The sequence below is a fragment of the Sinocyclocheilus anshuiensis genome, unplaced genomic scaffold (assembly GCF_001515605.1).
Source record: "Sinocyclocheilus anshuiensis isolate Anshui unplaced genomic scaffold, SAMN03320099.WGS_v1.1 scaffold166, whole genome shotgun sequence".
NCBI lineage: Eukaryota > Metazoa > Chordata > Actinopteri > Cypriniformes > Cyprinidae > Sinocyclocheilus > Sinocyclocheilus anshuiensis.
Genome location: NW_015546050.1, coordinates 1,438,385 through 1,452,015, shown reverse-complemented (window position 1 = coordinate 1,452,015; position 13,631 = coordinate 1,438,385). Strand labels below are relative to the sequence as shown.

General features: G+C 38.5%; 2 protein-coding genes across 4 annotated transcripts in view; both read right to left on the bottom strand.

The window, feature by feature from the left end:
* LOC107699166 (ras-related protein Rab-23-like) overlaps window positions 1–1,311 on the bottom strand; it is a 10,157-nt gene extending 8,846 nt beyond the window's left edge. For all 3 annotated transcript variants that reach the window (XR_001635425.1, XM_016500361.1, XM_016500359.1), the window contains exon 1: window positions 905–1,311. The gene's annotated coding sequence lies outside the window, so the exon portion shown is untranslated. The remainder of the gene's footprint in view (window positions 1–904) is intronic.
* A 6,169-nt stretch (window positions 1,312–7,480) lies between these two features.
* Window positions 7,481–13,631, bottom strand: part of ifngr1la2 (interferon gamma receptor 1-like a2) — a 22,072-nt gene continuing 15,921 nt past the window's right edge. The window contains exons 6-7 of the mRNA NM_001360902.1: window positions 9,075–9,196; window positions 7,481–8,896 (exon numbers count right to left, since the gene is read on the bottom strand). Coding sequence (NP_001347831.1) covers window positions 8,582–8,896; window positions 9,075–9,196 — 437 coding nt within the window. The 3' untranslated portion in view covers window positions 7,481–8,581. The remainder of the gene's footprint in view (window positions 8,897–9,074; window positions 9,197–13,631) is intronic.

Sequence of the window (13,631 nt, the reverse complement as noted above, 5' to 3'; positions counted from 1 at the left end):
TCTGCGTAGTTTACGCAAGCGCCGGAAGTGATCTCTCGCGCGTATCATTGTCACTCATTGTTTACACAGTGAACAAACAGATAAACATCACATTTTCATTTTTGGGTGAACTATCCCTTTAAAGCAGCTGTTGGTGGTCAAATTACACACGTCACACCGGATTTCATGTGTTGCAGCAGTCAGTCCGTTTAAGAGATTGACTATACTTCAAATAACGGACGGTTCGGCTCATATCAGAGTAGCATCTGTATCTACCACCATCTGTATCTATCACCATCTGTATCTATCACCATCTGTATCTACCACCATCTGTATCTACCACCATCTGTATCTACCACCATCTGTATCTACCACCATCTGTATCACCATCTGTATCTACCACCAAGGGCCATTGCATCTGTATCTACCACCATCTGTATCTATCACCATCTGTATCTACCACCATCTGTATCTACCACCAAGGGCCATTGCAAAAAATACAGTTTACCAAATTCATTTACCATGGTATTAGATGCTACTCCAAGTTACTTCAAATAATTCCAAAGAACCCCCATATTTTAAATGTAATTCAACCCAAGTTCTTGTGATTTAAGTATTAGCAGCATGTAATTACTTGCATAAAGTTAGGGTTTGGTTTAGGGTTAGTTGGTGGTAACTCTGCGCAGCTGTTACTATAGTAAGTAACGTTAGATGTAACGTGTAACAAGGACACAGCAAAAGTGTCACTGAGACCAATACTGTGATATCACAGTTATATAACAGAGAGTAAAAGCATGATACTTTGTTATGCAGACGTACTGAATGATTACCATGTTTATGCACCATGGTATTTAGACGGCACTTCGAATAATACCGTGGTACTCTGTGTTCAGTGACAAAAGAGATGTTTGCAGGGTGGTCTCACCTGCATTCGTGTTTCCAGGTTACATTGTTTCCTCTTTGAAGATCACGACACGGGAATAATCGTGAACGCAGATGATCCAAACACAGCGCTCGAGTGATTTATGAGTCCGAACACATCTGCTGAATGTAAACAGAAGCCAGCAGCAGCTGTATGAGCGAGCTTTTTGTGCGTTTGCACAGTTTATCAAAGGAGTGGCCTCCTCCTCCTCCTTCACTGCTCTCTCTGTGTCTCTCTTACACAGACTAACAATCCCGCTTGGATACTCCAGAGTCAAACGGGCTCCGAGGAAGCAAATGTCCACAGATACAGCAGCGGCTTGGCGTGCTTTACGGTCATTCGCGACCGTGCGTCTGATCTGCTGAGCGGCGGCGGCAGCAGCGTGAAGCGCGAGACCACTCGGAGACAGCGCTCTGTCGCCCACCAAACAGACCCTTTCAAAATAAAAGCCTGCCTTGACTTTTTTCAGAACTTCAGCACAGCTGGAACAATGCAATACAATGAAAAAAACCATCAGCACAAAGAAGAGCTTTTCCCATAAGAAAACATGGCAGATTTCAGATTGCATATATGCATATATGTTCACGCCTCACCCAAACAATAATGGAAAACCCATAAGAAATGATCAGCACACTTTGATTCATCAGCAGCTTCAAACATGTGATGTCTCATCCAATTAGGATGCGTCACAGCTATCCCTTTTTTAAATAATTTTTACCATATTAAGAAAATAATCTCATCAAAATGAAAAATTGCATTTTTAGGGAGTCATTAAGAATAGTTTTATTAAGTAGAATTAGTTCTATTAAGAATTTCAAACGATAAATACAGTTTTGTTTTGGAGCTCTTGCGTTCTAATTAGCATGAAATAAACATGAATGAACATCCGAGGGCGTGTGGAAAGATTCACTAACTTACTGAACAGCCTCATGCAATCACTCAGTGAGTGTTTCAGCCGAGGAAAGACAGCAGCTTGAAAACACTGTAACCTCAGAAAATCCATTCAGTGTCCATAAACTAGGGAGAAAAATGTACACGAGGAGAATTTAGCAAAAAATACATTTATACTATTTTTTACTCAATATAATTGCTCTTTTTTTATTATAGTTAATAAAAATGTAGATATAACGGTATTATAAAAATGGTATAATATGAACTTGTATACCAGGGGCGTAGGCAGCGGAAGGGCCTGACGGGCCCACTCTGATGAAAGCCCCCCCCAGTTTATTATACACATATATTTGTTAAATAATTATTGTTTTTATCACAATGAACATATTGAAAATATGTTTTTGAACACAATTAGAGAACTATTATAACATGTCAGATAACTAAAATAAATTAAATGAGTTTGATTGACAGCAGTGTTAGCCAATTGTTATCCAGGCTGTTTCGGGCATGTCGCGCATGTAAATTCGAAGCGTGTTCACCCATTCAGTTGGACTGTAATTTGCAGCTGTGTTAGAAAATGTTAGAAAAACAGCAGCAATGCATAATTCTGTAAAAAAAAAAGACTTTTAAAAACTCGCACTGACGAGGGAGAGAGCCCGTGCATCAGTCCGCACGCGCGAACCGGTTCATTCTGTGAAGCCGGGAAACACTGTTAGGCCGATTATGAATGTCATTTGAGCTCAGTCAGGGTTTTCAGTCGGTGTTCAAAGTCGTTTGGTATGCGGTGTCTAAAGAATTTAAGACCAGCTGTTGCCAGTCGTCCTCACATTAGCCTATTTATTTATTTATTTTATAAATGTTGTGACTGACGCCGGCGATTAACTGCACCAGTATCCTAATTTGTAGGCCTGTTAATTTAAATAACTAATTAACAAATAAATAAAAAAAATCACAAACATGACATTTCTGAATAAAATAATTGTATACACTTTAGTTATATCTAATTTGGCATTTTCAATTAAGCCTGTTACATTCTTCTTATTAGCCTATTAGGCCTATTATTATTATTACGTTACTTTTATTATTAAATTAATATTAGGCTACAATTAATTTGCCCCGCAATCATTTCATAGCGCATCACCGCATAACTGATATGGAGGACGAAACCTGCAAAAACAATAAATAAATAAATACACAAATAAATAAATAAATGTGTGCATAAATACACGTATTCTTGTTTAAATACATAAATAAATAATTATATATGTGATGAAAGTAGGCAAATAAATAATATAAATTGGTGGGCAAATAGAAAATGTTTAAGGAAATGCTAAACTCATCCTAACTATTTTCCTTTGATCACTCATTTATTTCTGAATGTAGTTCCACATTTTTTTTTCCCTCTGCGCAACATTTTCCATTTGCCCACTAATTTATTTTATTTATTTGCCTACTTTAATCACATGTTTAATTATTTCTATATGTATTTAAACAAGAATTTGTGTATTTATACACACATTTATTTATGTATTTGCATATTTATTTATTGTTTTTGCAGGTTTCGTCCTCCATAAACTGACGCACTGCGAGGTTAATAAAGATTAGCCTAGCTTACTCCTCATTGAAAATGTTTTTAAAAAGGTCTTTCAAAACAGGTTTATTATACAATGAATTATAGGCCTATAATTAAAATTATTAACACTGCAATCATCAATGAAAATGCTTTATTTCAAGCACCAACTTTTTTAAAAAGGCCACTATGTTCGGGCCACAAGAGAAATATTAAGGGAGTAAATTAAAACATTTAGCTCTATGGCTACCATAGTATTATCAGCATAATGAAGTAGATTCGTCTCCCGTCGTGTCTGAGAGAATATGCGCCGTTAATGCAGCGTCAGATACCGAAAGCGCCATCAGTTTTTACTTTCACTTTCTAGTGAATGACTGAGATTAAGAGGTGTGTTCACAGCATAACTCTTGTGCAAAGTTTGCACGTTGCTTGGTTAAGCCACTGGACTCCGTCCTTTAGGTGCACACTCACTTTTGCCCAGGCCCGCCCAAAAATACAATTCTGGCTACGCCACTGTTGTATACCAATCAATTGTTACTTTTAACCTCAACAACAGGGCTTCCTGTATAATTTAGTTTAGAAAAATTGAGAAAAAGCCTACTTAATCACAAGCTTGTTAATTATTCCTGAATAATTCTCACTCCAGACTGAACTCAAAAGTTGGCAGCCCTGTTTGAAGTTGAAGTTACCTGAACAACATTTACAAAACTCACTGTATAAGTTAATGTTAGATCTTTTGCTTCAACTGCTGAAGTTATGGTAGGAATGTATATAGCTAATGTGAGGTAATGTGAAATAATCAGTAATTGTAAGTTTTATTCATACTGTTTTTATGCCAGGTTGGAGTCATACAGTGATTTTCTGTCATGGTCTATGGACCCCCGTATAAAACTCTAGCTCGGCCACTGGCTCCAACCCCAATCAAACACACCAGAACCTGCTAATCGAGGTCTTCAGGATCACTTGAAAAGTCACAGGCCAGTGGGTCCCCAGGTGCAGGGTTAAAGATATGCGTTACATTGTTGAAATTTCTTAAAGCCTGTAAGTATATAATGTATATTAAATGTACTCACCTACACATAACAGCTTGTCTGTAAACTGTTTTGCCAACTGTTGAAAAACTACTTATGTAGTGACCAGGCCCGTAACCAGCTATGAGGCCACCGAGGTCCGGACCTCTGTCAATTTTTCATGTTCAAAAATAAAATGTGTTCTTTGAATGACTAATTTGCTGTTAAACTCCTCATATGAATGCCTGCATAACATGTATAATTCAGTTTAGACAGTCTGCAAGAATGTTTAGCGTCCCTGGTATGAAAATGATCGCTGAGAGACGCTGGCGGAGAGAACGAGGCTTGAGAGAGTTGTGAGTAAGGTATTATAAGCATTTTTGGACTTGTCTTTTCCACTTAATTTAACACTTTAGAAAGTTAATAAAGTAGGAAGTTGCCGTTTAGAGTCAGCGATATCTTTATCTTATCTTATTTGCAAAAGATTGGAAATAATTTCGGTTTATTTTTAGTTTTTTGGTTGTTTTAGCATCAATATCTGGCAACACTGCACCGGCACTTAAACTGAAAGCAATCAAAAAAGCCCATGGACAGGTTTTTGCTGACAGGATACGAAATTCGGTAAGGGAAACGCAAAAATGATCATGATATTATCTGTCATAAACGTTATCAACGCTGTCAAAAACAGTAGCATTTAACACTAGTACACACAGATCTGTAGAACAAGTAGGCTACAGAATGAAATGAAATACGCAAAAACTAGCCATGAAAAAGTCTATGCCATGCCATTCAGTATAGTTAAATTTTCACAAATCATGCTATAAACTTTCATAAGAGCACTAGACAAAGTTATTGTAGTTATGTATTGTTGCAATAAACAACTGATAAAATTATCCACCCTTAAATATACTAAATTTTGATGCTATAAATAGGGTATGATTTAAACATAATCATCCATCCAAAACAGAGAAAACATCTTTCACAAACATCTACATGTCTGTCTCCTTTAAAGTGTTTATAGGTTGTATTTGTATAGGGGTTATTATAACACAATTCTTTAAACACCAACCCCCAACATCACCGGACCTCACTAATATTCAACGCCTGGGTATGGCCATGGTAGTGACATATAACACCAAGACATATATATATATTGACATTTTTCTAAGTTAACAAATCAAGCGGCCACTAGCTGAGTGGAATAAGAAGACAGTTCTCCTCCAAACTGTATGCATTCAGTGCCAGAGAGTTTTAATCAACAGCTTTAGTAATGAAGCAGCCAGTCAATTGATTTATTGTGATTAAAATGTCTTACTTAATATAGGAAAGTACATGAACATTAAACATGTACAGATATGAAGTAATTTTTAAAAAATCTATTAGAAAATAAAAAAAATAGTGCAAAGTGCAGAAACTTGACACAAACCTGTATAAAATCATCAAATTCAACTGGTAAATTATGACACTAGCAACAGCAAAGCCATGAGTGCAATTTTCCTGGAAATACCTCCTAGTAAAAAAATAATATATTTAAAATACATTTATTTCATACTAAGTATAGTTCAAATCTATTAACATATTCACTGACATATCGTTTGAGAATTACTGATATAAAAATTATAATTAAACTTTATTGGGTGTGCTACTTGTGCACAATGCACGCTTTTTAATATTAAGCCTAAAATGTGTTTTAATGTCACTACTGATGAGGATTGTATGATCTTTGAATAATATCGGAATAATATCGGTAAGTGTACCTGAAGTATACTTGCAATAGTTCCACTTTAGCACAAATCAAATGCACTTCAGTATATCTTTAGTTGAACTTCAGCACTACTTCTGCACAATTAAAGTGCATTAAGTAGTCGTTCCAGTTTAGCAGACTTTAAGTATACCAGTTTAGTATAATAAAAGTACAATTGCAGGGTATTTTTATTAAGTGCATAAATATGTTAATGTATTTGTAGTGTACTTAGCATGAAATAAATGTATTTCAAATATATTTTAGTAAATTTATTTTTCACTAGGGACTGATGAAATGTATGCCTTCAATGTATTGTACGTGATTTTTGATAAAAGCTTCTGCCAAATGAAAATTAGAATACTTTGTACGGTTAGTAAAACATAGGATTGTCATTTTGGGGCTCTAAGCTAATTTTGTAATTTTTGGAGCCATTTTTATAGTCACCTTTTCTAGTCGGTGTAGAGACTCCTATATTTTTGATCAATTTTGATTAAAGGGGTCATATGATGTTGCTAAAAAGAACATCAAAGTAGTTTCGCTTTCACAACGAAACACAGCATCACACACGGCGGCCTTGAGTGAGCGGCGGCGGCCTAGAGTGAGGAATGGCCTGGCAGATTCGACGAAGAAGCGGCAGGAGGGCTTGCGGCAACCACATGTGACGACCCCGGGCTGGACTCCGCTTCGTCAGCGGTGAAAGCCAATCCGGCGATCGACAGCGCAAAGTTGATATATTTCCTCAGTGACCAGCACGGATCAGCTCCAGGCATGACGAAGCGGATATCGTCCTCTTTTGGAAGGCCAAACAAAGTAGTTTCGCTTTCAAAACGAAACACAGCGTCTCCACGGCATGGCGGTGGCGGCAACAATACTAAAGTGAGAATAAAAGTTACGCCTTCTTTCTTTGCGTGAACATTTGGAAGGCGTTATGCAAATCTTCCCACACAGTGACGTAGACATTTGGGGGTGTGTTAGAACGAGCCGTTTTAGGTAGGTGTGGCTGACTCTTAACTTTTATAAAGAATATCTCTTTTGATTTGAGACTTTAGTCTTTGCAACTTTACAGATCTTCTTTATGCACCAAGAGCTTGTAACACTTCAAAGAGAAAGGAAAAATTGAAATCGCATCATATGACCCCTTTAAGAAAATTTGCTTCATTTTTCAAAGATCATAAATCTTTAAGAATTTTAGCAAAACTAGAAGCATTTTAATAAAAGTGTATTAAGTATAAAAAATTAAAAACAAGTAATATTAACAATGTCATACCACATATATTTCCCCCCTTGAACTTACATCTTGGCATTTTTCTAATTACTAAATAGTAACATCACAACTATATTATGTAATGTTTGCTCATGAGGCATTCAGAGTAATGCAGTTCTGTTTATTCAACCTACAATGTGTAACATTTTCAGCCAGAGAATTGAACAATTACAGAGAAGCGTCTGGCAGATATTAACTGTGGCTTTTAGTAGACATCTGAATATGGTGTTATCACAGCAAACACTTCACAAATGTTACAGAATAAACCACTGCCTAGAAATGTGCATATAGTGACATAATCAAGTGATATATTCAGCTTGGCAAAGTATTCCAATGTGAAAGCTCCAGCAGCACTGAATCCAGCACGTCATTCGCCTCTGATGTAAATGTACACTATGACACGTGTTTCATGACAAAATCAAGAATAATAGTAACAACCTGCAATATCCCCTTATGAAAAACAGAAAAGTCATGGCTCATATGCACGTACACATGCAGTGTTAGTTCCTCACACACTAGAGAGGCCTTGCCAAAGCATCAGGAGTGTGGAAGATGTGTTTCGATGTTGAAAAGTCGGGTCAGTTTTAAATCGAGTGGGAATGCAGCAATTTCTGGACCCACCTCTCTGAAATTCTCATTGGTTAATGGATGCCTGCATCAGATTGCGTTTCAGTAAAAATTATCATTTTTACAACTTTTGGTTGATTGATGGAGCTTCATATTTGCAATTCCCTTAGAAATCACGTGTTAATTGTCTGTATTGATTTTTACAGGTGTTTTACCTGAATTTTAAAGTACGCATTGCATTGTGTTGTTTTAGGGTTGAAGGAAATGTCCAAAAAAAATTATGGTAATAAAGTACTGTAAAAGGTACTGGTAAATTTTTGGCAGGACATTATCCATTTTTCTGTTACTGTTTTTCTTACAGTGTACCGTGTAGACACCCTTAATATTTTTACCTGTTCTTTTTTGTTTGTTTGGTTTTTCCCATTAGCAAAATGATTTTATTTACACATTCATTTATGTTAATGCAGGTTAGTGGGAAACTCACCATGGCTGTAGTTAACACTGTAACTTTGACTTGGACAAGCCTGCTGATCAGTGTGTGAAATTGTTAATAGACCAAAAAATGACTTGAACAGGCCATCTTTTCACAAGAAACGCAAAGACTTTCCAGTGTCATTCTTACACACATTCAGACCTAAAGTACTGGTGGCCGTGGGCCGTATCCCTCAGTATTGTCCCCCGGACTCATCTCCTGCAGGAATTTGGGACTGTCATAGTCAGACGACCTGCCGAAGCTTTCAGAGTCGTCACAATTCACATCCTCTTCAGAAACCTCAGATAGATCCATATCAAGGGTTGTGTTTTCTTTGCAGTCTTCCTCAGTCAGGGAAATGGGGGGAGAACCATCTGTCAGTAGGGGTCTGTGTCCCTGAGATGTCAATGAAGAAACAGTGGTCTGCTCGGGTTGGGAAACAAGGATGGTGTGAGACTGCTTGGGGATAACTTTCCACTGCATATGGAAAGGAGCAAACGGTTAGTCTTAGTACTGCTGATGGGGAGTCAACCGCAGGTCACCAGACACATCACAAATACAAAACACTGCTGAATAAAGAAAAAGTCCTAAAGAAACAGTTCTAGAATTATGAAAAAAAAAAAAAATCAAAGTGAAAGGACTGAAATACACATACCAAACTTTGAGGTGTTATAGGAATTTTGGACCATGTCCTCCAGAGCAGCCACACAACACCCATGATAATGAAGAGCACGACGGTCCCTCCGCTTAGCACAGCTGCGATTAATCCCGTTTTGTCTATGGAAAAGTCAAGAACAATTCAACGAAGCGTCTACTCTAGCAAATACTGACTTAATTTAAAGGGATGGTGTGACATCAGTGGATCAACTGTAAAGTTACGAAGCTACGAGAATACATTTTTGCGGCAAGAAAACTAAAATAACGACTTTATTCCACATTTTCGTCTCTACTGCGTCACTTGTGGATGTGCCTTCACGACAGTATCATGACAGATTTAATCAAAAATATCTTAAATTGTGTTCCGAAGATGAACGAAGGTCTTACGGGTTTGGAACAACACGAGGGTGAGTAATTAATGACAGAATTTTCAGTTTTGGGTGAACTAACCCTTTAAGGTAAAGATGTAGTTGAGAAAAAATAATTTATGAATTAAAAGGTTTTTAACAACATTTCTCTTGCTTTAGCCACTGCCTTGGATTGGTTTGCTGCAACAAGCTTGTTACAATGCATCATGGGGTTGCATTCTCCACGAAAAATACACAAGATGCTACAATTTGGCAAAACAATGTATTTTTGGAATCAGCGTACTTATATTGAAATAGTATCAACATTTAAGTTTTCATTTCCGTTTTCGTTGAGAGTACGCAGTGCACAACTTGGCAGCCGCTTCTCTTCGCCTTTGCTTTCTTTGTCTGTTTTTGTCGTGAAATCGCTTGGTTCTTCTACTTTTTGCTTTTTTTTTTTGAATATTTCCATCTTCACTTATCGATCTCCGGACTGGATATATAATCAAAGTTTTGAACTGTCCTCTTTTGGATGTTAACTTTGCCACATGCCTCACAACCCAGCGAGCCCTCTCCCCGGATCGATGATGTGTTTGTACCGCTTGACAGTGTCGGTGAGTGAGTCTCCACTTTCTCATTGATTCGTCGTGCCTGGTATTGTCTGTTGTTTGTCTTGGGTTTGGCTAACGTGGTGCTACGCAGCCACACTTCACGGCGATTCACGAGCCCTTGGTGCGGATCTAACTCTGTGGGTTCGTTCTGGGAACTGCCGGTGAGTGGGTTTCCACCTTCTCGCCGTGCTGTGCCCTGTGTACCACTGTCTGGCCTGGCTAACGTGGACCAGTGTTGTGTGTCTTGTGTATCGTTGTGGTGAGTGTTGTGCTTCGAGTCATGTATGGAATATTTTTCTCAAATAAATCTTGTTGGCCGTGAGACTGATGGCCTCTTGTGTTTTTTTTGCTATCCTTGCTGTTTTCCATTCAAATTGAGTTTTGTTACACATCGGCGCAGTTGCGTCGTTTGACCAGTTTTTCCCGGCTGGATCCCGCCACATATGGACTGTGTAAAACTATTGGAATTGCTTGTCGGCCCCGCTATATTCATCGCTCACCAAAACGACACCTGAACATTAACTGCCCTTCGCCTGCTTCTATCCCCTCTATCTGGTCTCATAGATTAACCACATGGAAGTCGTCCTCAACATATATACATCGCAGAGTTTGTTTATCGTCGCTAAGGCCACTAGAAAAGACCAAAGATGACTCTGTGCTTAACAAGAATGTGCAGCAATGTGCAGTAATTTTGCCCTACTCAACACTCAGTCTTTAACTGGGAAAGGAACGTTTCTTCGGGACTTTGGAATCTCTGACAATAACTGTGAAATGCTGATGCTCACAGAAACCTGGCAAGCATCTAATGACTTTGTTGAACTTAAATCTGCTTTCTCCTCCTGGTTTCAGTACTCTGACTAAGCCCCGAATTGGAGGCAGGGGTGGGGGCCTGGCGGTGGTCTTTCGTCAAAGTCTTCATATTGAGTCTCCAAAGTCTCCTTTCCATGAGGTGACATCATTTGAATATTTGGCATTTAAAATCACTAGCCACTCTTCACTGCTCATAATACTGGTGTATCGTCCTCCTAAAACAAACATGCAATTTCTGTCAGTCTTGTGTGAATTGTTGACAATTGCTTCTGCCCAATCTACAGCTATGCTATTGCTAGGGGATTTCAATATTCATGTTGATACTGATACTGTTCATGCTCTTGAGTTCATGTCTGTCCTTGATTGTTTTAATCTGCAGCAACATATTGATTTTTCAACTCATGTACATGGCCATACACTGGATTTAGTTTGCTCTACTGGCATCGACATTAATGCCTTAAAAGGCTCTGACATAGGTATCTCTGATCATAAACTGATTGAATTTTCTTGCAATTTTTACATTCCAAAACCTGTTGTTAAATCCTTGATTGATTATCGTGCATGGAAGTTGGTTGATCCTCTGTCATTTTCTGCTGCACTCAGTGGCTGCGTTTACACTGCATGTCTTAATGCACAGATCCAATCTTTTGACCATATCCGATTTTTTGGCCCGTCTGTTTACATTCAATTTAGACACGACTGGTATCCGATATCTGTGTTTACATAATTCCCACCCAAAATGATTGTGAGTGATCGCTTTATAGGCACATGGTAGACCCTTGGGTTTTGAATGGCCGTGCTATTAAATTATTTATATAATTCACGTTGAGTGGCCATTAGGCTATTATTTGCCAGCATGGACAACGGCTGTCATGGATGTTTTGCAGCTCAAAATCTGACTGAACGGATAAATAACGGAAAATGACGGTAATTTTCATTTGGTATGCTATTTTATACAGCTCGTTAGAGGTAGAATTCTTTAGTGAAATAAAGTAATGCCAAGACGATATTTATTTAAATGAATTCGAATTAATTAACGAGAGAGAGAGAGAGAGAGAGAGAGAGAGAGAGAGAGAGAGAGAGAGAGAGAGAGAGAGAGAGAGAGAGAGAGAGAGAGAGAGAGAGAGAGAGAGAGAGAGAGAGAGAGAGAGAGAGAGAGAGAGAGAGAGAGAGAGTGAGTGTGAAGCTTGCAAACAAGTGAAAGTTATCACCTCATTGCTAAGAAAAATAATGTAGCTTTTAGTAGCGAAGCTGTTGTATTAATACAATTCACGGGACAGGGGTTGAAAACCAGCTCCTGAATATGCCTAACATTTTTTTTAAAGTCTCCATCTCTATAAAATGTGAGCGCATACAGCTCACTGGCATTAAAACGCTATCTTTATGGGCAAATGTGTCGCCCTCGCATTGGGAGTTCTGCGGGGAATCGGATATGTGTGTTTACACGCAGGTCGGATGTCCAGATATTGGATATGTATCCAATTAAAATCCACATTTTGAAGTGGCTCAGATCGGATGTGAAAAAATCGGGTCTCGTGTGGATTTTTGTGTTTACACGCATGCATCAAATTCCGATCTGTGTCAGATGTGGGCAAAAAATCCGATTTTTTTTGCCAGTGTAAACGCAGCCAGTGATTCCCCCCTCTCTGACTGCTGCAGTCTTTCCAGTGCTGAAGACATTATTAATGTCTATGATGAAAGTATTTCTACTATTTTTAATAATTCTGCTCCCTTAAAATCTAGACAGGTCCCTTCCTTGCACACTTCTCCTTGGTTTAACACTGAGCTCAGGGCAATGAAAACCAAGGGCCGCCGGCTGGAAAGGCTTTATAAGAAAACTGGCCTTATTGTTCACTCCTTGGTATATACTGAACACATTAAGCAGTACAGGAATGCTCTTAATGCAGCTCGATCATCTTATTTCTCTACTTTCATTAATAAGTCCAAAAACAGGCCTAGAACATTATTTACTATGATTAAATAGTTAACTCAGCCTCTAGAGTGCTCTGATCAAATGTGTGATGCTTTCCTGAACTTTTTTCAGAGTAAAACATCTCATACCTGTCAACACTCTACCTCTGTTCCCACTACTGAACTTCTCATTATGCCATGCTCATAACTTCTCTAGTTTTGACTCTATTGTCCCCACAGTGGTTGATGAGATAATCAGGCTGTCTAATTCCTCTACTAGTCTTCTTGATCCTGCACCTACCTCTTTACTGAAGAATTGCTTGCCTGCTTTGTCACTACCCATCACTCACTTCATTAATATGTCAATGTCATCTGGAACTGTACCATCAAAGCTTAAGATTGCTGCTGTCACTCCAGTTCTTAAAAAGCATGGTCTCGAACCTTCTTCCCTAAGTAGCTATAGGCCTATTTCGAACTTATCTTTTCTCTCTAAGATATTAGAAAAAGTTGTTGCCTCCCAGTTACAGGCCTTCTTAACAGCACACAACCTCTACGAGCCCTTCCAGTCTGGCTTTGTCCATTACACAGTACTGAAACAGCCCTGGTTAAGGTTCTTAACAATCTTCTCTTAGCTTCTGATTCTGGTGCTCTCAGCACTCTCCTTCTGTTAGACCTCAGCTCAGCTTTTGACACTGTTTGTCATGAGATACTCCTCTCACGGCTTTCAGCAATTGGAATTACTGGCACAGCCCTTGAATGGTTTTCCTCCTATTTGACCGGGAGGTAACAATTTGTTATATACCAGAAACACAAATCATCTACCAAATCCATCAGTTCTGGTGTACCTCAAGGTTCTGTTTTGGGCCCTCTCCTCTT